Source organism: Mirounga leonina, unplaced genomic scaffold (assembly GCF_011800145.1).
Source record: "Mirounga leonina isolate KUSES-001 unplaced genomic scaffold, KU_Mleo_1.0 Mir_175, whole genome shotgun sequence".
Lineage (NCBI taxonomy): Eukaryota > Metazoa > Chordata > Mammalia > Carnivora > Phocidae > Mirounga > Mirounga leonina.
The window spans coordinates 388,104-413,585 of NW_023270453.1; the positions used below are offsets into that span (position 1 = coordinate 388,104).

A 25,482-nucleotide genomic window follows, 5' to 3' on the forward strand; every position below is an offset into this window, starting at 1 on the left:
TACATTAACGATATACAATTAAGTACAATGAAACTCTTATGGAACAAATCGAGTGTTACAGAAGCACTGAGGTGAAGATTGATTTTGATCAGGAGGACCATGAAAGCACCAGAGAAGACATAATATTTGAGCACAACTGTTTTCAAGGCCAGGACCTGGTAAAGGGGGTTTATGTGGAGTAATGATGAAAGGCAGTAATCAATGATGATTCTAAGCTTTCAAGCCTGGATCAATGAAAATTTGTTAAACAAATGAACTTCTAGCTGGGGTAATTGAGTGATAGGAATACCATTTCCAATGGAATATAAAAATGACACAACATGTGGATTGGGGGGAGATGTTGAACTTGGTTTTAGACATTTTTTTTTTTTTTTTTTTTTGTGCACACACAAGCAGGGGGAAAAGGCAGAGGGAGAGGGAGAAGAAGGCTCCCCACTGAGCAGGGAGCCCACTGCGGGGCTGGATCCCAGGACCTGAGCTGAAGGCAGGCACTCAACCAACTGAGCCACCCAGGTGCCCCCATTTTAGACACTTTTTTCTTAAAAATGCATTGTAGACACTTTCTAAAGGCGCTTGTGGACAACTGATGTAGAGATATTCACCTAGGCACTTACTCTCTGAGGTCAGTGGAGAATATATGGGTTATCTGCAAGTACTCTACACTTTATCTAGTATGTATATAATGCTGTATGGTTTACCAAGAGCTTTTCATAGCCATTGTCTGCTGTTGATTTTGATTCTAATAAACATCCTCTAAAGTAGGTAGGGCAGAACCATAACTACCAGGCCCAGAGTAGTCCCTGAAGTGACATGTGTCTGATTATCTTTTGTTAACACAAAGGACGAGAAACAAGAGGGAAAGAACAAGAGGACTTTGGTGCTACCCCTGTGTTTAAAGAACAAAGAAAAAAAGAGGAGCAAATGAACGTGACCCACACGACCTGTCACTCCCCACCCCCGTGAGACTTGAGCTCTTTAAGGGTCTGCCATCCTTTGTCTCCTTGACAGAACCAAGCAGATCACCAAGCACACAGTGGGTATCCACTATGTTTGAGTGGAGTAATAATGCCAATAGATAACATGTTTGCCCTGTGGGCTGAGTCAGGGGCAGGTGTGGGGACAGCACTGTTTTTAGACACACTTGTAACGACAGCCTCCTGAGGTGGGTCAGTTCTTCCCAGCATTAAGGTGTACATGGATGAAGACGATGAACAGATTTCCGTGGAAGGTGAGTGGGATGAATAAAAGGAAGAAATGTAAGCAACGTTGCAGAGGATTTGACGTAGAAGGTGCAGTTTGGGGCCTCAATTCTTTAGGCGAAACCAAGGGCTGTGAATGAGGAATCCAGGGTCCTGCCGGGAGGAGGGGGTAGGAAAGACAGCCCATGTGGTAGGTGGGAGTCTCCCTTCTGCACGACTCCGAGAGTGCAGCAAGTCTGAAGTCCAGGGTATGAAAGGCACAACAGGACTGTAACTCCATTTCAGTGCCCCTCTGGGAGGTGGCCAACGATGTGCCCAGGTCCCCGCGCCGGTGCTAGGGAAGCCCTGGTCTCCATGCAGCATTTCAAGTCTCGCAAGCTCTCCTGACTCCTGGCAACGGTAAGTGGCGGTTCCGTGAGCCTCATTCCTTCGCCCGACCGCCGCCTCGGGGGGCTCCTTTTCTCCGAAATCCCCACTCTTCTGTCCTGCCCCCTGCCCTTCTCCTGGGGAGCAGAGGGGTTGACCTGCGGGAGTCCTCCCGCTCCCCGCGGCCTCTTCAGCGGGCCGGGAGCGGGCGCCTTGTGTTCGCCCGCACGCTGAGGGCGGCCGGACCACCGCGGAGCGGGAGCCGGAGCCCGAGCGCGAGGCTGCAGCTCAACGGTCCCGCGGCCGCGCCCCGCCTGGCGGCGCCGCAACTGCTACCCGCCCGCCCCCTGCGTCATGACGCCGGCGCCCAACGCGGAAGCCGCTAGCGGCGCGCCTGGTCCAGCCGCGGGCTGAGCGCGGAGCCGCGGCGGGCGCGGGATCCGGGCCGGGGCGCGAGCCGAGCGCAGCCTCCCTCCTCTGCTGGGCCGAGCGGGCAAAGCGGGCGGAGCGGGCACGGCGCGCCGGGGCCGCCGCCGGGGGGATGCGGCTGCCTCCCCCGGCCGGCGTGTAGAGAGGGCGGGTCCCCGGCCTCGGGAGCGCGGCGGTGGAGGGGACAGAGGCGGCGGCCATGGCGACCCCCGGCAACCTGGGGTCCTCCGTCTTGGCGAGCAAGACCAAGACCAAGAAGAAGCATTTCGTAGCGCAGAAAGTGAAGCTCTTTCGGGCCAGCGATCCGCTGCTCAGCGTCCTGATGTGGGGGGTAAACCACTCGGTAAGGGCTCGGGCTGCGGCGCTCAGTCCCTTTCCTCCTCCTCCTCCTCTTCCTCCTCGCTCCCCTCCTCCTTCTGCTGCAGCTGCTGCGGGGCGGGGAGCCCGAGCGGGGACCCGGCCCTCCGGCTGCTCGCTCTCCGGGGTTGTCCGCCCGCGGCGGCGCCTCGGTGCCCCCATCCCCGCGGCGCGCGCCCGCCTCTCCGGGTCCCCCGGGCGCCACTTGGACCCCCTTTGGACGTAGGGCCGGATGCAGGACGAGGGGTCCCATCTGCAGTTGAGCCCTGCGGCAGGGACCAGTGTCGCCCCCCGTCCCCCAATTCGTCCGTCGACCGGCCGGTCCTCGCAGCCGGGCAACTGGGAAGTTTGTGCGGGGCACGGCTCCGCCTGGGCTGTCATCCCAGGCGGGGGGCTGCTGGGGTCTGAGTCTTGGAGATCGCTCCCTTATGGCAGGGGGTGGCGGGGGCGGTCGGGTCCTCCGCTGGCTGGCAGGTGTACCTGTGCGAGGCTAGGAGCGTCTGGAGCCTCCCCTCGGGGGAAGAGGGGTGAGAATACTGGAGATCCGGAGATGTGGTCAGCGGCTTTAGTGCTTCGGTCCATTTTTTTTCCTTTAAAGGCGATATTATTGGACACAAGGAATCTTTTTGGCAAAGAAAAAGCTCGTGTAAATATGGCACTGGTGTTTAGCATCTGCCTCTGCTCCTCTCCCGCATTGCCCTGCCGCTGTGCGGGCTGAAGAGCTGCTTGGCGGGGAGTCTTCCTCCCTACACCTCCTCCCCCACCTTGGGGAGCCAGGCCGAAGTCGCCGGCTGCGGAAAGGCGGCCTGGGGATGACAGCAGGAGGGGGTCTCGGCGGGCGCGGACAGAAAGCCGTCTCGAGTTGGCCGCACCCGTTTTGGGGGTTTGTTTAAAAGGCTGGAGGAGAACGCTCCGAAAGGTTAGCTTAACACACAGCCAGAGGTGGTGGAAGATGCGCCGCTGCGGGCTATGCGGACTGCGGTTTGAGGGTCTGAAATAGCCTCCTGCTGATCTTCCTGCGAGAAACTCCTGCAGTTTTAATCTCCTTAGGATCAGGAAACATGATAGGAGCTGTTGGCTGAGCCATGAAAGTTTAAATGAGCCTGTGAATTTTGACCATGATCTTACCCACTGCAGTCAGTTAGCATGTGAGGGAAAGTGTAAGCTTGCTTTCCGTACTTTTGATTTCTGTGGATGTCTGTGTGCCCTTTTCAGCATAAGAGAAATGACAGAAAACCATTCTCAATTTAAGGAAGTTGTTTAAAATGGCTCAAAAGCATCGTATTTGTGTTTTCCTTTCCCAGGCTGAGCTGGGGAAAAAGTGAAGCAGCATATCAGGATTGATTGTGTTTGCATGAAGTTTAAGAGAGTTAAGAAAATGAGTTGTGTTTAAGAAAACGAATGCCTAATCCATTGAAGTTCATTTTAACTTCCTGATAACTTCTTTAGCAATTGTGAGTGTGAGCTTTTACAACCGCATATGTTAATGCACCAAAAGTCTCCAAAGTTTCATTGTAGTGAGTAAAATGGAATTTTTCCTGTATTATAAATCTACAATTTAGAGTTACATCTAATCCTATTAAGCTTTTTAAACTATTTATGTTAGTTGCTTTTTAAAAAATATTAATATTGTTCTGTATTTATTGGTGCTTTTATCTTCTTTGGAGCTCTGGTGTTTTGGTCAGGTGAGTTTGTGTATGAGGGTTTAATGTAGTAAAGTATTAGTGCCAACAATATGCTGCTGAAAAAGAATGTGCTTTCTGGGAATTAGTCTGCATTCCAGTTTACTTTACAAAATCTTGTAATTATGCATATTTTATTGTAACCACTTATGTTGTTACCTTATATTTAGGAATTGCCACATTTGTTTTAGCGTTTCTTGCTAATTGGGACTTTCAAAACTACTTAAGGCTTATAAAAGTGATGTATGATTTGTAGATGGTACATTTTATGTTATTTTCTTTTGCTTTCAAGAAAAGTTAGCAATTCTAAGTATAGTCATCCGGAGGAGTCAAGTTATCATAGTATGTAATGTAACTATGTTATTCTTTCAATCAGTATGTAGTAGGCACATAGACAGTACCAGTCACTGTGCAAAAGATGACTAAAAATGCCCATATTTTCGTCCAAATATCTTTATTTTGAGGGCTTAATTGACATAAGAATGGTCTATTTCACAGTGTTCTTTCTCAAAATGTCTGTTTTCTTTATTTCTGGGAAAAAAGTGTATATAACTATGAAATCTAAGCACCAAGATGCTATGTATTTCTGGTTGATTTCATTTAAGTTAACAAAGTCTAATAGTAGATAAACATTTTTATATGAACTTGACTAAATATGACCAAAGTCTACAGTATAATATGAGAATAAACTACGTCAGCATTATTAAGAAAGAGCAAGCTTACTGTTGTATATGATAGGGACATTTGAGAAAGCATAGCAGAGGAGGAGCAGATCATTTAAATCAGTCTTTCTCCTATGTTTTTAATGTCACCAGGATTAATGGGAAAAGATTTATGATGAATATAGCAATTTCATGCTTTTGTAATTCATTTGAATTTGTCTTACGGATATTTAGCAATAACTATACATTTGTAGTACTAAAGGGAAACTTCATATTTATTTTATTATGGAGGCATCTTATATGGGGATTGGGAACCTACATACTCTGGTAAAATGCTCATTGTACACGTGTTCCAATTTTTTCTCTAATTCTGCTGACCTTGGGCATGATAACTAATGAGTTTTTGCATCGATGTTTGCATCTGTGAAAGTAAGGTGACTGGAGTGGATGATTTCCAAGTATTTTTCTAGCTTCAAGACTCAACTATTTTTACAGTCTCCTGGGTTCATAGCATTATGTTAGGATCTGTAGACTAGCAGTAGTTAATAGTATAGAACAAAAGTGGCATTACTGTTGTAACTTTGAAAATGCAGCAACAGGGAATTTTCAAGGCTGTGGCTAGAGGGAAGAAATCTGTGGTGATTGTTAAGAGAGGTGTGAACTGAGAGTTTGTTGGATTGATTGGAGTTGGACTGCACTGCGGTCTGTGAAGTCAAAGTCTATTTGATTGAAATGTAAAAATTTGCAATTAAGGTGGAAATTTCCAAGTCCATTGTGGTGGTAATTCTCAATGACAAGAATAAGCCTGACTTTGTGTGGTGAATTTGATATGTTACTGCTTTCTAACTTAAAATACCCATCAGTGAATGGATCCCTGCCAATTTTTATTTTAAGTATTTTAAGCAGGGAATATAATTGAATACATAAAGGAAAAAAGACGACTTAAGGAGGCAATTTTGTCTTGTTGCATTTGGAATTAAACTAAAAATGATCAGGCAGTTAGCTCCCTAAAATTATATTTTAATAGTGTGTGGAACATGTAGAGAAGCCAAGACTTGTTTTAAAGAGATATCCTAAAAGATTTTTATGGAGAGTGAAATGTGAGCCTTTTGAAAATTAGTATTTAAAGACCTAATTAAATATCTAAAGGAATTCCTCTGTATAGAAAAAATTTAAAAGGACATAAAACTTGTTGAAAACAAATACAGTATTTAGAAGGAGTCAGTATTAATGTTAAAGTCCTTTTGTGGCAAGCTATAGAAATGTGCATGAGCTTAGCCAAAAACTTTACATGTTAGGAGGGTTTTGGAGGTCTGTCCCAGTGCAAGGACCGATTAGTAACTAAACCAAGAGAACAGGAATAGGGTTCGGTTCAGCAATAATTGGAACCAGGTGCTTGGGTGCTGTTGGGACTTTTCTGTCCATTTTGGCTTTATTCGTGCTCATAGCTGACTGGTTTCCTCCACAGGGCAGGGAACTAATGGTTCCTGAGTTTCACACTTTGTAACTTCTGCCCCCCGCCCCCCCAAAGGGACTTTCTGTTTCCGGTTCAGTTATAAAAATCCCATGGAGGGATTCTGACTGGCCTGGCATCCCCCTGGGCTAAGCAGTTAAGAAAAGGTGGAAGCTGCTCTTGTCTTTTGGAACAGTTCCCCTAAAAATGGAGAGGGCCTGAACAGGCCGTATCAGGCAGGTATCTGTCCTCGTGGTAGAGCTGGGGTGTTTATCTTGGTGTCTGGGTGCCATGTTTGTGTGTTTGGGCAAATATGCGGTTTTCTGGGGAAAGCATCCGTAGCTTTTGTTATATTCTCCACAAGGCCTGACACTTGAAGTAGGTAAATACTATATCGGAGAAATAGTGACGTCTTTTAGGTTTGTGGGTTTATATTTATTTGGGCATTGAAAAAAATGAAAGAAGGAAAAAATGAAATGAGTGACTGTGAAATATTGACTGAATAGGATATAATGAGGCAATTAAATTAAAATAGTAATTAGCTAGACATTAGATGAAACTTATGGAATGGAGCCCAAATAACCATTCATTCAAGAACCAGTCTCACACTGTTTTTGTTTTTGTTTTTAAGTAGGCTCCAACGCAGGGCTTGAACTAATGACCCTGAGATCAAGACCTGAGCCGAAATCAAGAATTGGATGTTTAACTGACTTTTAGACACCCAGGCTCCTCAGTCTCACACTATTTTTATTTCTTCCCTTTAGAGCAAAGAAGAATGCCAGGCAGACACACAACGTCTATTATTGAGGAAACAGTTTTATGCCCCTTCAAACTTCGGATTAGATCCTGAGAAAAGAATACATTTTCTTCTCCATTTCGCAAATACCTTAGACTGAACTTGAGTGTTGAGAATGATGCCCATGGCGAGGCACTGATTTCTCTTTCTAAACCAGGATCGTCTGCTCTGCCTTTAGAAAGATTTTCAGCAGGAATTGTAATAAACAAAATCTACCTTAAGTTGAGTAGAAAATGCACTCAAGCAGAGTAATTAATTCGGCCAACATACCCTTTGAAATACAAATTTTGGAATTTAAGGGAATTAGTGCAATTTGGCAAAAAGGTTTGTGGTCAGACAGATTAGGTTCAAATCCTGCCTCCATCAATTATGGACTCGTTGAACAGATGATTTATCCACTTGAGCCTCAATTTACTCATTCTTAAAATAGAAACAATGATGATTCTGTCACAGGATTATTCTGAGGGTTAAGTAAGATAATGTATTTAAAGTCTAGAACTGTAATTAGCACATAATAGGGAGTTAGTAATTGATACCAAAAAATGTTCAAATTCAGATGCAGTTAGGCTGTTAGCATATTCATAAGCACCAGAGAAGTGCTTCTCAAAATTTAATGTGTGTATGAATCACTTGGGAACACTTCAAAAAATGCAGATTCTGACTTAGCAGGTCTGCGGGGGTTGGTTCCCAAGACTGCATTTATTGTGCTCGTAAGTGATGACGTGGCTGGTCCTTGGGATACATGTTGAGTAGTAAGGCTATACTGCTAAAAATAAAGAGAAATATTTAGGATTTGTCCCCTGACTGCATGTGATGAATCTCCTTGGGAGAATGGTGACTCCATGGTAGAGTTAGGAGAAAGAATTGTGTATTGAAAAAGGTTAAAAAAATTTTTCTGGCTGGCTCAGTTGGTAGAGCATGCGACTCTTAATCTCAGGGTCGTGAGTTCAAGCCCCACATTGGGCGTGGAGTTTACTTAAATACATTAAGTGTTGAACTGCAGGTGATGGTGAATGGATATTCTAGGGACAGTGCCTGGGGGCAGGGGGGGTGCTGGAAGGTGGAATTACAGCTCAGGAGCAAGGTTAGGACTGAGATGGAGAATGGGTTGGCAGTGGAAGCCAAGGGGCTAAGTAAAGTAGGTCTCTGAGGGGAACAATTGGCTTTGAGGGAAGGATGGAAGAAGAAGAAACAGGAAGCAAGGCAGAACTCTGCAAGAAGGCCAGCAGATTAATGCTTCAGAGATCATGATGTTCAGGGATGTACTGTTGGAGACAGTGGCTGATTAGTATGTGTGCACACACATGTGTGTGTGCAAACTTAAAGATTTAACGGACAAATGAATGGAGGTAGAGGCAGTATCTCTTTCGAGAAGGTTAGAAGAAGAAGGAAGGTGGAACATGCCATTTTATTTACGGATACCAAGGTATTTTCCTCACCGCCATCACTTTCCATTCTAACCTCTACCCACCTAACCAGATTTGTTACCTTTCTTGAAATGTTAAAAATACCTCCTAGCTTATTTCCCTGTATCTACTTTTATCCACATTTCCTTTTTGTGCCATGTACCCCAATGGCAGTCCAGTGAAGGCTGTGGTCCCCTTCTTAGAATAATGCTTTTGAATGAATAAATGAAAATACATAAAGCTGCATCCTACCAAGTTCATGGATCCCCTGAATTCTGTCCATGGACCACTTGGGAGGTGTGGAACCTAATTGAGAACTCTTGAAAGAATAAGGTGGGAGTGGTGTGGGGTGAGAAATGGGGCAGAGCACGCAATAGCCAGGAAGAATGATACATAGTAGGAATGTGCATAGATGAATGTAATACTGTTGAGCACACAGTGCTAGTAGGTGGTGGGATTCAGACCTGTACCCTCAACCATTGAACTCGGCTGCCTGGGCCAGCCTCGGAGTTATTCATTTCTGTTCTTTCCTTAGTCTATTCTTCCCTTTCCTTTCCTTAGTCTTAAAAGCTATACTTTGACATTGTATAAGCTATTAGTATGGAGTATTAGCTATTTATATGTGTTTAAAGCAGTTTCTCCTTTATAGAAAGAAAATCATTGCATATATTCAAAACATGTAGGAAGAGAGCACATATATATAATTTATTAATGAAAAATGTTGTAGGGAGTTTGAAGACAGTAACCTACCTAAAGATAAGCCTTTACATTCAAAGTAAGTCTTCATAGTTTTTCACCTCTCGGCCATGGTTAAGAGCTTGGACTCTGGTGCCACACTGTTTGGTTGGCTGTGTGACTTTGACAGTCATTTGAGCACTCTCTCAGTTCCTTCTTTATAAAAAGAAATAATAATAGTACCTAGTACAGAGGTTTGCTATGTGAATTAAATGAGTTGGTACTTGTAAGATACCTAAAGAGTTGATGGCACATGATAAGTTCTTAGTAAATGTTAGCAGTCATTAGTACGTTTTAAAAAAATGTTTTAAATGAGAAAACATGAACAATTATTAGAGTGCATGTTAAATTAATTGTTACATTAACATTGTTCATAGATATAAAGTCACCACTGCAGTTGCATCCTTGTGCATCTTGGAGTTGTGAATTAATCCTTTTAGAATTATCTTTGTGCCCTTGCTTTAATTTCTATATCTATTTCGTTATAATGTGCTTTCTTGTATCTTTAGTGCTTCCACTACAGATCGGGTTGTTTGAGGTGTCACAAATTTGATTCAGATTCATTTGTTGTACATTATGTTAGCTATTGATTATTGATTGCTTATTTTACTCTTTCTTTCTTTCTTTCTTTCTTCTTTCTTCTTTCTTTCTTTCTTTCTTTCTTTCTTTCTTTCTTTCTTTAAGAGGCACTGTACAAGACTCTTGGGATGCAAAATGAATATATTGTGGACCCTGCCCTGAAATTGCTCATAACTGCAGGGGAGACAGACATAGACGCAGACATTATGTATAAATAATGGTGTCAGGAATGCTGGGGTGGAGGGTATTACACAGGGTGGTCAGTGTATAAACCTGAAGGATGAAGGAGATGAAGGGTTGGAATATCTGGGAGAAGGATGAAAGAGATGAAGGGCATGAGGATATCTGGGGGGCAGGGCATTTTAGGTAGAAGGAATAGCTAGTGCAAAGGCCCTGAGCTGGTGGTGGCTCGGCATGTTTAGGAAACTGCGGGGAAGACTGTGTGGCTGGAACAGTGTGGGAAAGGGGAAAGTGATAGGAGATGGGGGCAGGGACTGTATCATGATTACTTGTGCCCAGAACTCTTGGAGAAGAGTTCAAGAGGAGCTGACATTTGAGAGGGCCTTGAAGATGGGGTAGAATCTCCCCTCTGGAGAAGGCAGGGAAAAGTATATGTGGCCAAGGGAACAAACTGATAAAAGAAAGCAGATGGAGCGGAGCCATGGTGAGTGGTCTGGTATTATGACTGTGGCCTAGGGCCTTGCCACTCATCGAGAGTGTAATCTACAGAATAGTGGTCTTAGCCATCAGCCAGGTGCCTGTGAGAAATGCAGAATCATGGGCCTCTCTTTGCAGACCCTCTGGGACAGAATGTGCACTGTAGTAAGACAGGTGGGTTGTGAGCTCATGCCAGTTTGAGAAGCACTGGCTAGGGTAAATCCTTGGTTTCAAACCCTGGGGTTCCTTGGAGGTACCTCGGGCTGGTAAAGGGGGGCTGAGCTGGTGGGAGGGGGCTGAGCTGGTGGGGGGAATTGAGCCCCGACCTCAGCTTCATCCAGAACAGCTTGTTTTTGTCCTCCTCGTCATCTTTTTAAAATTTTTTGATTGAGGGCACTGAATATATACTGTGTAAATACAAGGGCAAATATGTACAAGGGGCAAAGTTTCTGCTACCAAGAAGATTGAAAACCACAGAGGTAGATGATGGGAAATGTTTAGGAGATGGTAGAAGAGGTGGTTGGAGGTCAGATTTTAAAAGGCCCAGTAGCTAATGTTTGCCAGTGAAAAACTTAACAACAGTTCCAGTGAGGGCCACTTTAAAATTTACCATAAATCATATTATATGCTCTTTGAAACCATTTCTTACCTTTTCTTTCTCCTTAAACCTCCCTCTAGTGTTTTGTCCCTATGCCCTCTTCCAGCTGGTAACCTTTAATGCTTTAGAAAACAGAAGCCACTAACTTCCATTCTTCCCACCACGCAGGCTGCTAAATTTTGGACCGCTGAATCCATGAGCCCACAGACATGCTGGAGGGCCGCACTGTCCAGTTTGGAAGCCACCAGTCACATGTGGCTATTGACACTTCCTTGAATTAAAACTAAATCGTAAGGTTCCGTTTCTCATATCGAGTGCCCAAAAGCCACCCGTGGGTAGTAGCTCCTGAGCTGGACAGCGCAGGTGTAGACGTTGCCATCCCTGCAGCACCGTCTACTGGACAGCGCTCCCTGCGCCGGGACCTCCCACCTTAAAAACAAAATAAACAGCCCCAATAACCAAAGTCTCCTTTGACGTTACATCCTCACTTTAGTGTCCACTCTGCTTCTCCGCTCCTTTTTATAGCAGAAGCTGAAAAGCCTTGTCTACTGCACCCGCCTCCTGCTGTCCGTCTGCAGCTGCTGGCTCCCTCCCCTGCCACTCTCCCCGAACCAGCGGCAGCCTAGCTTTCATCCTGCCTGCTCCGGGCACACAGCACGAGCGACGCTCATGTTTTTGAATCCAGGGGTCCCCTTTTTCATGTCTTCTCTTGTTTTCCTTCTGCCTCACCTGCTTTCCTTCATAGGGACCTTACGAGGTTCCTCCTCCTTTACCCAGTCTCTAAAAGTTAGAATGCCCCAGGACTCTTTCCGGGGTCTTCTTACATAACTAGGCATATTTTATCTACACGATCTTTCATTTCATGCTGATGACTGAGAAATTTTTATCTTCAGCTCTGAGTTCCCTGCTGGGCTCCGTATTCAGTTTCCTATCAGATCTCTTCCCTCACAAACCCAATAAGCATCTCAGACGTGACCCAAACAGGGCTCTCCATCTCCTCCTGTCCTGCTACCCCACCTGCTGCAGGCCCTAGGCCAGTTTCTTCCCCGTCCATAAATGGGCTACCATCTCCCGACTGCTCAAGCCAAAAACCTTGGCGCCAGCCTTGCTTCCTCTCTCATTATCACTACTGCCTTTTCTGAGTCCTGCATATTTCTGCATATTTCTCTCTTTCCAATATAAATTCCCTTTCTCCAGAACACTGTCGTAGTCTGCAGGTCTGCCTGTATTCACCCTTGCCCTGGTTCCATCCAAATTCTCTACAGTGGTACCAGAATGATCTTCCTGTCACATCACGTCTTCGGTGAAAACCTTCCAGAGGCTTCCTGTTGCATTGTGAACAAACCCCAGGCTCTTCTCTGTGGCTTGCAAGGTCTTCCTGGCCTGGCCCCTGCTTCCTTCATTGCCTTCATCCTTTCCCACTGTTTTCATGAGTTCTTCGTTCCAGCCACACTGGGCTTTCTCTGTTCCTTAAACAAGCCAAGCTCCGGACCGCTACAGAGCTGCTCCATTTACTTTCCTCTTTGGAATGTTCTTCCTTCAGGTCTTTGGATGGCTGTCATTTTAGTCTCTCAGCTAAAGGGTTGTCTTCTCGGATGGTCTCTCTGACTGCCTCTTAAGTCACCCTCCACTCATGTTACTCTTGTTTCCTCTGGGACACTTCACACCATCGGAAACTGAGTTGTCTACATGTTTATTATTTATTTCCCCTGACTAGGATGTTAAATTCAACAGCAGCTGAGCCTGTCTTCTTTATAGCTGTGTCCCCGCACCTAGAGCAGTGCTGGTATGTAGTAGGCGCCCCAATAAATATTATCAAAGGACTGGCTGAAGCTGGAGTCTGTAAACTGTAGGCCATTAGTGCTCAGCTGGTGTACTGTGAGTCTTTCCACATTAAATTTTCATCCACATATGTGTAAAATTCATTTTTGCTATGATTGAGCACGGAATTTAGAGCATTTTGCTGAGCGGGTTGGGCAGTGCGTTAGAGAGTGGGGGAACTTGCTGCACGTCGGTGATAAGAGGTGTGGGGTAACCGCAAGCTGATGCCAGAGAAAGGGCTTTGTTTATAGCAGCATGCAAGAACTTTGCCTTGGGCACAGTGCAGAGGAGGTTCAGCAAGTAAACCCCTTCTTAGGTAGACTGTCACAGTGTTGAAGGGCCACCAAGTGAATTGTGTGAAGACTGTGAATGCATTTCTAAACTGTCTGAGACATTATTGAAGAAGAGTGCACTGCAGTGTTATTTCTGGTTTATTCCCTGTACTTTGGTCTTTTAATGACTTTGGGTATGCCTCGAAGAATTCTAGTGTCAGAAGTTTGCCATAAATTAAATTTAAGAATCTGTAACTGACGTAAAAATGATGCTAATGCCAACATCCTGAATCTCTGTGCGTATTGTTCCACTGTGTTATATTTCTGCTGGTTAGTAGTCATGGTGCCTCCTTCCCATATTTGCTTGGTTATTGTTGACTATGAGCTGCTTCTTTCCCTTGGACAACTACTTGGGGGAGGAATCTCTGAGTCTTAGGGCGAAAGTGTGTCCCTCTAGAGAGGATTGTTTGTCTTTGTCATCTGGCAAAGGGGTGGCTAGGGGTGCTACAGACCAAGGCCATTTTGAACTAAACTCATAGCCTGGAATTTTTTGAATCTCTTAGTGATATAAATTTGGACTGCAGTCCCCTGGTGGGGGGATGGAATGGGTTTATTTTTGGCTTGTACTTACTCTGAGGGTGTGACCCTTTTGGATTCTAAGCTCATGGAGAAAGGGTTTCCTATTAGACCCCCCACCTTGGGTCAGCTCTAGCCTCTGACTTCTGTTGGTCTCATCCCTTGAGACCATCAGAGCCCTGAGGGCCAAAGTGGCTTCTCCGACTAAGCTAACTACTCCTGCATCCAGCTCTCACTTCGCCTTTGGCACTCTAACTATTGCCTCCTCGGTGCTTTGATGCCTTTAAGAAGATGTTTACAGAATATTTTATTCAGGATGTTTAGTTGTTTCCAGCCACAGAGTTGGTCTACGTAACCTAGTTATACTCAGTGTAAATGGAGATCAGCATCAGAGTTTCCCAAGAGATGGGATGGCAGGCTGTAAGCGAGGGAGAGACAGGGTGGAGCCTGTGGTGGTCCTGGAGCTGGATCACTCAGTCAGGGACTTGGTGCCATCGGAGGAAAGACTGTCCCGGAGACATGGCCGTCCTCAGGGAGTGGCAGTAAAGACAAAGGGTGTGCCCAAGGGATGTTCTGGAAGTAAAATCAGCTGGATTTTGTGGCCACTCAAGGGATTGGGTAGTGGAGGACAGCTCTGGGTTTTCTGGCTTGGTTGCCTAAATAGTTCTTTTTTTTTTTTTTTTTAAAGATTTTATTTATTTATTTGAGACAGAGAGAATGAGAGAGACAGCACATGAGAGGGGGGAGGGTCAGAGGGAGAAGCAGGCTCCCCGCCGAGCAGGGAGCCCGATGTGGGACTCGATCCAGGGACTCCAGGATCATGACCTGAGCCGAAGGCAGTCGCTTAACCAACTGAGCCACCCAGGCGCCCGCCTAAATAGTTCTTAACCATTCCTGCTCCGTTACGTTATTATTTTTTGGGCTGTTAGCCAAAAAGAGTCTGTATTAGCTGCACTTTTATAACTAATAAATGGAAATGATATTTCCAGTTTTGAAGTTTTCTTTTTTTTTTTTAAAGATTTTATTTATTTATTTGACAGAGAGAGACACAGCGAGAGAGGGAACACAAGCAGGGGGAGTGGGAGAGGGAGAAGCAGGTCCCCCGCGGAGCAGAGAGCCTGATGTGGGGCTCGATCCCAGGACCCTGGGATCATGACCTGAGCCGACGGCAGATGCTTAACGACTAAGCCACCCAGGTGCCCCCCAATTTTGAAGTTTTCACAAATGTTTCAATTTATAGGCCAATCCAGCATTTGATCGATAACTCAGCATTCGATGTCCCGAATGTGACTAGAATCTTGAGATGTGGCTTTTGGTCCGGCTTTAACTCGTACTTTATTTTGTAATAAAATGTCATTTTCATATCTAATAAAGTTCTACTACCAAGCCTGTCATTGGTGTGCATATTTTGGTATTTTCTCTAATAAGGCCTTAGAGAAAGATGTATGAAAAAGACAGTTTTTGCTTATAGGGAGTTCATAGTCTTCCAGGGAAGATAGGCATGTAATTATGTAAACAAGGTGGCAAATTGGTGCCTCATTCAAGGTTTATTTGGTGGTAAATGACAGTCATGGAAGTCTGATCAGCTGAAGGAAAAACAGGGAGGGTTATTGGGTCACCCTTGGAGCAGAAAGGCAGGACCCTCACCTGAGCCTCACATAGCCTCGGACCCAGAGTGGCTCTTTCCTCACTGTCTTTCTGATCTTTGCATCACTTTTCACAAATCTTTTCTCTGGGCGTGTTGGCTTTTCTTGGCTGCTTTGTGCAAGTAGACCCCACACAGCTTCTAAGCTTACTTGCCCCCAGATCCAGGACCATGATGGTGGCAATTAGCCACTCTGCATCCTCATTTCAGATTTGTTAAGAGTGATAGAAAGGAGGAGAGACAAAAGAGAGTTGGTGGCCATCAGATCCAGCCGGCTGTGGCCACAGGAGCAGGGCCTCCTGCCATGTGGGCTTGGTTGCCCGTGGCACTTGAGTGGAGGGTCAGTGACAGGTGTCAACCCTTGGAATCCTCTTGAGTAGCACCCCTCCTCCCAACTTTTATAAGCACAGACATCACACACAATAAAGGAGTGATAAACTGCCCCAGGGGGAGTTCATGTTGTTTGGACTGGATCTTGAAGAGTGAATTGTAGTTAATCTGGTGAAGAGACTGGAGGAAACAGGTTCTAGGGCAGGGTTGTTGAGTAGCATATGCAAAAGCAGAAAGGGTCTGTGTCAGTTTTAGGGAACTGCTGAACCTTTTTTTTTCAGGTGCTATTACACTTCCCATCTTCTGTTTTTCTGGTTTTATTCGTTTCCCATTCTTTTGCACATAATTCTATTGACATTATTTCTGTTCGGATTAATTTCTTTAGGCTTGGTTATTGAGGATTAGAATCGTATCTGCAAGTAGCTCGGCACCCTGAAGTCTAGAGCTTAGTGTTATTTGTAGTTGTAATAAACATGCTTTGTTTATGTTTCCTCAGCCTGCACTTTGAGGAAGGTAATCTGTGTTACAACCCGCCAATGACCCCTGGGGCGTGGCGTACCACGCAGCCTGCCCCGAAGCGCCTGGATGCCTGGGGCACGTGTGGGCTGAAATCACATCGTGGCCTGCACATTGTGGCGGGGGGGGCTGCACTAGCCAGAGACATGCACCCTTTCTGTGATTTGCCTGCACGGAGGAAGCTCATTTTGTGATGGGCACAGAGGGGCCCCGGGTGCTAGCAGCTGCCCTGTTTTGCCCTGCTTTTCTCGGGTCATGCATCCAGAATTTCTCATGTCAAATTCCTACATGTTGGCATCCTTGAGGAAGCGTTCAGGTGGTGTTTAGGCTGGACAAAAGAGAAGAAAATGGGATTTATTAAGTTCCCTTACGGATTTGAATCTGCTTTGGAAGATGCATAATCACACTGTCTTTTCTGCGACATGCGTGTTTCTATAATGTGAAGTAGTTGACACAAAATGAATAAATAGGGAATGATGTCATATGACGTGGACATTGGTACATACACAATTTTCCTTGAGCGTCGCTGCAGTCTGGGAACAGCAGCTAGATTCAGAGTCCGCTAACAAACAGCCAGAGGTAGCTGTCCAGGTAGGACACAGCAGGACTGGGCACCTTGCTCATTTCATCCTTGTTCTTCCTCTGGACTCAGGGGGCCAGGTGCTTCAGTCTTAGAAGTCATGATTTTGTGGTTCTCTCCAATCTGTGTGCATTTTTTTCCTGATCTTTATAACTTGGAAGCCCAGTCGTTCCTTATATTCTTTCCATCGGTGAGCTTCACGATTGTATTTTTAAAGATAAAGTCCATTCTGTATTTAATTGGAATGAAACAATTTTGAAGACTCACGTCTATTTTTAGCATTTTATTTATTTATTTTTTTAAAGATTTTATTTATTTGAGAGAGAACAAGTGAGAGAGAGCACGAGTGGGGAAGGTCAAAAGGAGAGGGAGAAACAGACTCCTGGCTGAGCAGGGAGCCTGACACGGGGCTCAATCCCAGGACCCTGGGATCATGACCTGAGCCGAAGGCAGACGCTTAACCAACTGAGCCACGCAGGCGCCCCAGCATTTTATTTTTTAAGCGTTCTGGTGACAGAATTCTGTAGGTTTTGAGTGGTCTGCCTACAATGTGTTTTTGGTGTGTACACAGAACTTAGTTTTTCAGAAACACCTATCACATTATAATAGAAACATTTGTATTGACCATAGCTGTATGCCCAGGCTGGAATTCCCCTGTTCCCAAACACACACCCTGTCATTGTCATTGTGTTGTTCTGCTTCCGGGGATAACCAGGCATAAATGTGATGGAAGCCTCGCTGACTGAGTCATCTATAGTCTTAAAAAGTTTGAAGACACATCTAAATCAGCAGAAACTTAATTCCTTTATGGTCCTCTTAGATTTCCTTAGTGATCCTCCTACCTGGCCATGTTGCTGTGTCCCAGTCTCTCCCACTCGCAGGCATCTCGTGTGTTTGTATGTCTTTCATGAGTCTGCCCTAACTCCTTGAGCTTCCCTGGTCCAAGATTGCCTGTCTCAATGTGCTGCTGATCAACTTTACCTTTTTGAAAATTTGCTCTAGCTCTCTTCTCTGCCCACAAACCTGAGAAGACACTTTCTTTTCAATGGACCCCTCCCTCGTAGAACCAAGACCTCAGGCTTTTACTATAACATGAGGACTTGGAAAAGTTTCCTCATAGAAACAAACAGCCAACTTACAAATGAATGTTTGGAACACAACCCATTCATAAATTAGATTTTGTCTGCACACAGATGAAAAGTTCAAATGCTTTGGCATAGAAAGAACTGTTCAGAAACAATTATGATAAACCCATAAGGCACTTACTTTTTTTGGCACATGGAGCCAAAGTAGGAGGACAGGAACAAATTTAAGTTTAAGTAGGAAAAAAAAATAGGTTAAGAGAAGCTAGTGTATCCTTTTGTCTCCCTCACTTTTCTCTTGCAGTTTTGCCATCAGATACTTATATATTTAAAACATGCCAATGAAGATTTGTCCAGTAACAGCCAATAGTGAACATTTTTATTTTGTGTTATATGAAACTTCTTTCTTATGTTTATTTAGGTGAACTAGAGACATTCATGATGTCAGTGGAATTTAAGTTCTAATAAGTACAGAGGGAGATCTATCTTTCTCCCCCTATACTTATTTTATATAATAATATATATATGGTATGTACTGTGTATGGAAAACTTGAAAAATAGAGATAAATATAGTAAAGAGTTACCCTAATCATTCTATTCAGAGGCAATCAGTGTCAATATTTTGATGTGTATTTTTCAGTCTTTTTAAATTTTTTTATTTATTTACTTTTTAAAGATTTTATTTATTTATTTGACAGCGAGAGAGGGAACACAAGCAGGCAGAGTGGGAGAGGGAGAGGCAGGCTTCCTGCTGAGCAGGGAGCCTGATGCGGGGCTCAATCCCAGGACCCTGAGATCATGACCTGAGCTGAAGGCAGACATTCAACCGACTGAGCCACCCAGGCGCCCCTTCAATCTTTTTTTAAATCTCATTGAGATTATACTGTCTATATATTTCCTCATATCATTATGTATTCCTCACAATGATAATTTTTAATGACTGCCTAATAATCTAATAAAGTTTTAATAGTCTATACATTGGTTCCATTTTTTTTGCTACCATAAATAATGCTGTAGTCAACATCTCATATAAAACGTTTTCCTTTTTTGGTTGGTTTCCTTAGAACAAATTCACCTTTTGAGGAATTACTTGGTCAGAGGGTATGAATATGTTAAGGCTCTTGGTACATGTTGCCAAACTGCTTTCAAAAAGGGCCACACTAGTTTGTAATCCCAGCAATGTGGGTGAGAGCTTCTTTATCACATCTCCTGTTTGAGTATTCCTAAATTGTACAGCAAAGATGGGAATAAAAAGATATGCTTTTTAAATATATTTTTAAAGGATGCTTTTACCCCATTTAAAGCTCTGTTTATAGGCATTTTAGGCAGTTGAACATATGTGCAGTGTGGGGGCGTCCATATTGGGGGATGGAGGAGCGGCCGTCACGCGTGCTGTCTGTCCTCTATGGAGAGCTGTTTTCACTGAGTCATTCATCACAATCTTGTTCTTCATTCAGGTTTAGAATCCTCAGGTTCTCTGAAACAGAAGCCTTGGTAATTCCCTTTTTGAAAAACAAAAATCGCAAGACCAACTATGTGCTTTCCTATAAGTCCAGGGTCTGGAAATTGGGGGTCGAGATAATAGTAGGGCAGGAGGTGGTCATTTGGAAGCTGGTGACTTTTCAGGCAGAGTACTTGGATCCCAGAAGCTGTTTGTGTTCGACTCAACTCAACTGGCCATACTCTACTTAGCTTTTATTATTCCCAACCCGATAGCATTTATGGGCAGATAAAAGTCTTCAAATAGAATACTAGGAATCTGTAGTTGGTTACAACAGGAGACTTGACCAGTGGATGAGTCAGATAACACTGTTCCGAAGATGTAATGCAACACACCCACTGGAGTCCATAATTAGCATGTATGTGTTTGTTTTATAAAGGCTGAGTGTTCTCACCCCTTGGTAGTCCTGTCCATGGCTTGGAGCTCCATTCTGCGTGCTGTCCCCTCTGCTCAGCATTATCTGATGTAAATATGTCAGTCACCTCTGCTGACTTTACAAACATCTTGCAGCCTGGCAAGGCCAGGTAGGGGAGGTTGAAGCTTCGCCAGGTAACTATGAGTGCCCAGCTCCTTTCTTAGATAACTCATATTCCAAAAGGAGAAAGCAATGTAATTTTTCCTTTGAACAGAAGTGAACAAGTATATTGTGTATTTTCATGAATAAAATTCGTGGGGCACATGGCTGGCTCAGTTGGAAGAGCATGCCACTCTTGATTTCAGGGTCCTGAGTTTGAGCCCCACAATGGGGGTAGAGATAACTTTAAAAAAAAAAAAAAGAAGAAGAAGAAGAAGAAAATTACCTATTTTAACATTTAACTCTTTCCATAATCTAAAAAGTAACATCTTTTTTGCTGAAGAGAAAGAATTCTTGAGAACACTGAAGAAAATTGAAGGGACAAATGCAGAGCTCTCTTAGAAAGAAAGGAAAGGTCATGCTTATAAACCATAGTCATCCAGATAAACTGTTATTTCCACTTTATGTGGATGTATTTTATTGTGACAGTGGTAACTACAGTTGCCAATTTTCAGGAGGCCTAAATTACTGACTATTTCAGATGGATGCAGGCTTTAAAATTAGCCCCTAGATAATACATTTCTTTTAAAATTGAACCTTAATTGATTTTTATTTTTTAAAGCTTGAATTAAGTAGAAGATTAAGGGCCTTTTATAAAAAAGATGGTAATATATATTTAACTTGGATGATTACTTAATAGAGAATTATTCCTATTCTATTATTATTTTAAAATATTAACTGACACGAAAAGCAGAAAATATTGCATCTTGTTAAAGAAGTCTCCTTAATTCCTGTTTAAAAGTCACAGACCATTCTGAATAGGCTTTGGGAAGGGTGTTGAGTCAGAACGTAGCCAGTATGACTTTTCAGTATTAATAAACTAAATGCACTTTTTCATTAATTTCAAAATAAGAACTTTTTAGAATTACGAATATAAATCTTTTATGCTTTCTTTCTTTAAGAAAGTACTTTGTTTCCTTATGTGAGAAATTTCTGCAAGAGTTCAAAAAAGCTTCAGTACAGAGTAATATTTGGAATGGAATTAGTTGTTTTCCACTTAACCAGAGTGGCCAAATACTATTTCACAACAAACGTATTCCCATTTCTGAACCTCTAAAACAAGAAACCATTTAAGAATTCATTTCAGTTTGGTTATTTTAAGAAGAAAAGACTGTTCTGATGGCATGTGGAATAGTCCTAGTTGAGCTAGAAACATTCACTTATAACTATTGGGTACACCAACTGAGGAGAGACCCTTTTATCCTGTTGCCTTAAAAAGCAAAACCAAAACATGGATGTTTTCTTATAATAAATTGGAAATAATATAAGTATCTAGTAGTGTGATGTTTGGGTTAAATGAAATATGATGTATCTGTATATTGAAATACATTGTAGCTATTAAACAGGTTTATGGAGGTCAGTGTAATTGCTGTGGGCAACTGATAGGTTGAATGAGGACATAGCCAGTATTTTAAAATATTACATGTCTTAATGTAATAAAAGGGAAGGAGGAGGGGAGGGAATGATAGGTGATTTTTTACATTCTACTTACACCTTTTTATAGTTTGATTTTTAAAAAATATTGAGCATACAGTACTTTTACAATTAGAACAAGACATGTTCTCAGGTGTGGTGGGTGGGAAAAAATCTCTTACATATTGAATTTGGATAGGCGGAAAAAACTTGTACATTCTTGTGAAGTAGATATATTTGCTTGATATAATGGATTTTTTTTTTCCTTTGGGTAGCTGTCCCAGGAAGTCCTTTGATTATAAAGCATTATCGATTGTATTGGGAGAAACTATTAAGTGTCAAATGATTCTGAAAGTTGTTACTTTTTATGAGCTTGAGAAAAACAGAGATAAACTGGAGTGATTACCACTAATTTTCCTATAGGTATCCAAGTTTTTATTGTGCATCCCATTAGTGAAAAAATTTGAGCATATTTTCTCAATATATAAATCCTTAACACATTTCATGTTGTACTACTACATTATTTTGTTTGTTTTAGAGTACAAAGACTTTTTTTTTTTTTTTTTAAGACAGAGTGCTATGGGAAGGGGCAGAGGGAGAGAGAAAGAGAGAGAATCTTTTTTTTTTTAAAGATTTTATTTATTTATTTGACAGAGAGCGAGAGCAGTAACACAAGTAGGGGGAATGGGAGAGGGAGAAGCAGGCCTCCTGCCGAGCAGGGAGCCCGATGCGGGACTCGATCCCAGGACCCTGGGATCATGACCAGAGCCGAAGGCAGACGCTTAATGACTGAGCCACCCAGGCGCCCGAGAGAGAGAGAATCTTAAGCAGGCCCCACTCCCAGCGCAGAGCCCCACACAGGGCTTGATCCCATGACCCTGAGATCAGGACCTGAGCCGAAATCAAGAGTTGGACACTTAACCGACTGAACCACCCATGCGCCCCTAGAATATAAACAAGTTTTAAAGCTGCATTAAAGATAAAGTAAATATTAACAGCTAAAATCTTGTTCTTGTTAAGAATGTTATTAATATATTGAATGTGTGTTTTTAAATGAAGGCTGTGTGGATGAATTTGTGTCATAGTTTTTAAAAATCTTTGTGAACACTTGGTGATTTGCAAGTCTGGTTCTACATTCAACTCATTTTGTTATTTGGTTTGAAAACTTATAATAGCTAAAAAAAAAAAAAGTTACCTCACAAAGATATATTGATCCAAATGGATGAAGTGCATTTTTGGCTAAGTTTATTGACTAGCAAATCTCGTTTTCAAACGAATACAGAACTTTTGGTTAAAATTTGTCTGGTAAATTTCCTTTTTTCCTTGATATCATTAAGTTCTCAAAAAACATGTTTCAGTTTATATTAGTAGGTATGGTGGAGGGTTGAAGTAAACTTTTTACATTCATCAAGAATTTTAAAATAGATTATAAAACTATTTCTAAGTTCTCTGTAAATACAAAAGCACCCCTCTTCTTAAATTTCTGTCTCCATAGTATGAGTTTCTTTCCAAAAAGCAGTTATTTTTTGAACATTTTAGAACCTCATCTTTATCTTGAAGGAACTAAGTAAAGTTCATTTAAAAAAACCTGCAAGGTAGCGCATTACTGGCAGCTACTAGTGATTGTGGAATAGGTCAGTAAATTTAGAACAGATTATATTTACATAAAAGAAGAATATGTAATCATCCTTAAGACAATTCTTTTTATGTATTTTGCCATGAGATAACTAGAACACCTCTGTATCGGTGCAAAATATTTTTGTGGTCACTTCCTCCTCATTACTTACAGGTTTTGTTTTTTATACCACATAGATGACATCCTACCATAAATAAACGGAATGGATGACAGGGGACCATCTGACATGTGAATCCAGACAAGAATCCAGACGAGGGTGCTGGTGTTGATATAGCTGCATTCATTTCCTTCAAAGATAAAAATAACTATAAATAGACATTCTGAGAGTTTCTTCCTAAACCCAGCAGATTGTCTTGCTCACTCTTCCTCTCTCCCCTTAGGAGATTCTACAAGCAGTATGCATGTGATGGAGTGACTCCAGATTTGCACCTTTTCATCAGGTTCTCTTCATTTCTTAGATTCCATCCCAAAAAATCATAAAATCTGGGTAGAACCAGATGCTACTTTTGATCCCCACCCTCCCACCCCCACTTCCTTCATGTTATTCATGAGAAAACAGACATAGAGAAAGAGATCATCTTCAGTTAGGACTAGAATCACATTTCCCTACCCAGCACCAGGCTCGTCTGTTCAATTCACTTTATCTCTGGATAGTGTGTGGATGACCCACAGCTACCCAGACAGACTAGTGGAGATCTGTTGATAACTGACTTCATAAAGACGTATTTCCTTCTCAAATCTCTCTGTTCTGTTCTTTTGCTTCCCAACCATATGGCCTTGGAATCATCTTTCTTTTTCTTTTTTCTTCCTTTTTATCATAGACACATGCTTCATTTAGATATTACTGAAATGTGAAGAATACTCATAAGTAGAGCCTCATTTCCTGAGAAGTAGCCTTCTAAGTGAATCAAGATGCAATACAGAATCTCTCTCTTTTTAGTGATGAAGATGAAATCCTCATAACCCATCTACTCTCCAAAAGTCTTTGAGACTTAACCAGGAAAGCATACATTAAATAAAACAACAAACAAGGTAAAAAATCAAATTGTAAAGAAGAAGTTGGAAATATATATTTACCATAACATTGTACATGGTCCTGGTTAAGGACGTTGACATTTGAACTTGAATTTTTTTAGTAGCCGTGACAAAGCTGTGACAGAACTATCTTTGTCTCATGGGAGGACAAACACTGGTTTCATTTTCACTCCCTGGTTCTGAGGGAAATTTGCTGTAGAGGGCAATAAACAACAAAATGAATGGCCCCAACGGAGTAAGAGAGGATTAAAATGATTGGATATGCATAACTATTACTGAATTCCCTGAAAGTGACGGGCAAAAATGCGACCCAGGGTTGGGGACTCAGAATGATACAGCCCCGGTATATGGCCTTCACCTAATCTGGCGTTTTCCAAGATATACCTTGAATAAATGATTACTTCAAGAATCAATTTTTCCAGTCTGGCTTGGTGATGAATCGAGGTGATTATTAATTGCCTAAAGGATGTGTTTTTTGCATTGTTGACTGAACAAAGATTCACATGCTGTAGAATTAGTACCTTGGTATGTAGGTAGTGAACACCATATGTTAGTAAGTAAAAGGAGAATCTGACTTTATAAAAAAGGGCCACCTCTGTCGAGGGGAAGGTCATAGGCAGGACCCGGGTGTTTCTCAGAAGCATTCTACTGTAATATTCAGTCAAAGTCCCCAGATTCTGAGCTATAGAGCAGGGAAGATAATGTTTAGGGTAAGAGATAACAAGCAGCTACCCTCATGATAGGAGAAACTAAAAACAGCTTCCATAATATGTTTATTTAGAAGCATATTCTACCTACACTTTTCCTCAAAGAATCAGGTATAGATTTTGGACTATTTTCTATTGTCCAAGACACTGACAGGGTTCTGATACATGGTCCAGATTGGCAGTGACAAGGAATGTAGTCTTGACTCTAGTCCAAAGATGCTTTCTGCAACTCTTCCTGTTTGCTAATTATTAGAAATGTTGTTAAGAAAGCTCATATTTGAGAAGTTGCTCTGCCCTGAAGTGTGTTCTTGAGAGTCACTTACTGAAGCCCTGTCGGTCCAACATTTGCTGAGAGCAGGTTTCCCTTTCTATCAGGAGCTCCCAACTGAAAACATTGGAAATGTAACGGATGAGCCACCTCAGCGTTTGTGGAATCAGGTAGGGCATCTATAAGTAATGACTGATTTTAAGTATTACAGTATTTCTCTTTTACACAAGTGATACTTAAAGACTTAGGTTTTATGAGAAAAAAAGGGGAGTAAAATTTTAAACATTCAGTAACAAGAGGTTTTATAAAAACTGGGGGGAAAACCGCCCCCACTCTTCTTGTACAAGGATCCATATATAACGAAACACATGATGCCGGAACGGAAATCAGTAATCCTGAGAGGAGGAGAAGGAATGAGGGAATAAGAAGAAATCTGGGGCTTTTCCTATTTCGAAGAGAAGAAAAAAGCGGTGGTATCTGGAAAGGCACTCCAGGTTTATTACCTGTGAGGTCCAAGGAGACCGTTCTGGTATTCGGGAGGTAAGGCGACAAGGGCAAAGGCAGACAGGAGTGTGATCCAGCCAGGCTGCGGGAAAGGCGGCTGGGG

The 25,482-nt window shown here is 42.7% G+C and overlaps 1 protein-coding gene across 1 annotated transcript in view; it reads left to right on the forward strand.

Moving 5' to 3' along the window:
* Positions 1–1,991: 1,991 nt before the first annotated feature.
* Positions 1,992–25,482, forward strand: part of PIP4K2A (phosphatidylinositol-5-phosphate 4-kinase type 2 alpha) — a 170,984-nt gene continuing 147,493 nt past the window's right edge. The window contains exon 1 of the mRNA XM_035021493.1: positions 1,992–2,337. Within this exon, the coding sequence (XP_034877384.1) occupies positions 2,194–2,337 (144 nt within the window). The 5' untranslated portion in view covers positions 1,992–2,193. The remainder of the gene's footprint in view (positions 2,338–25,482) is intronic.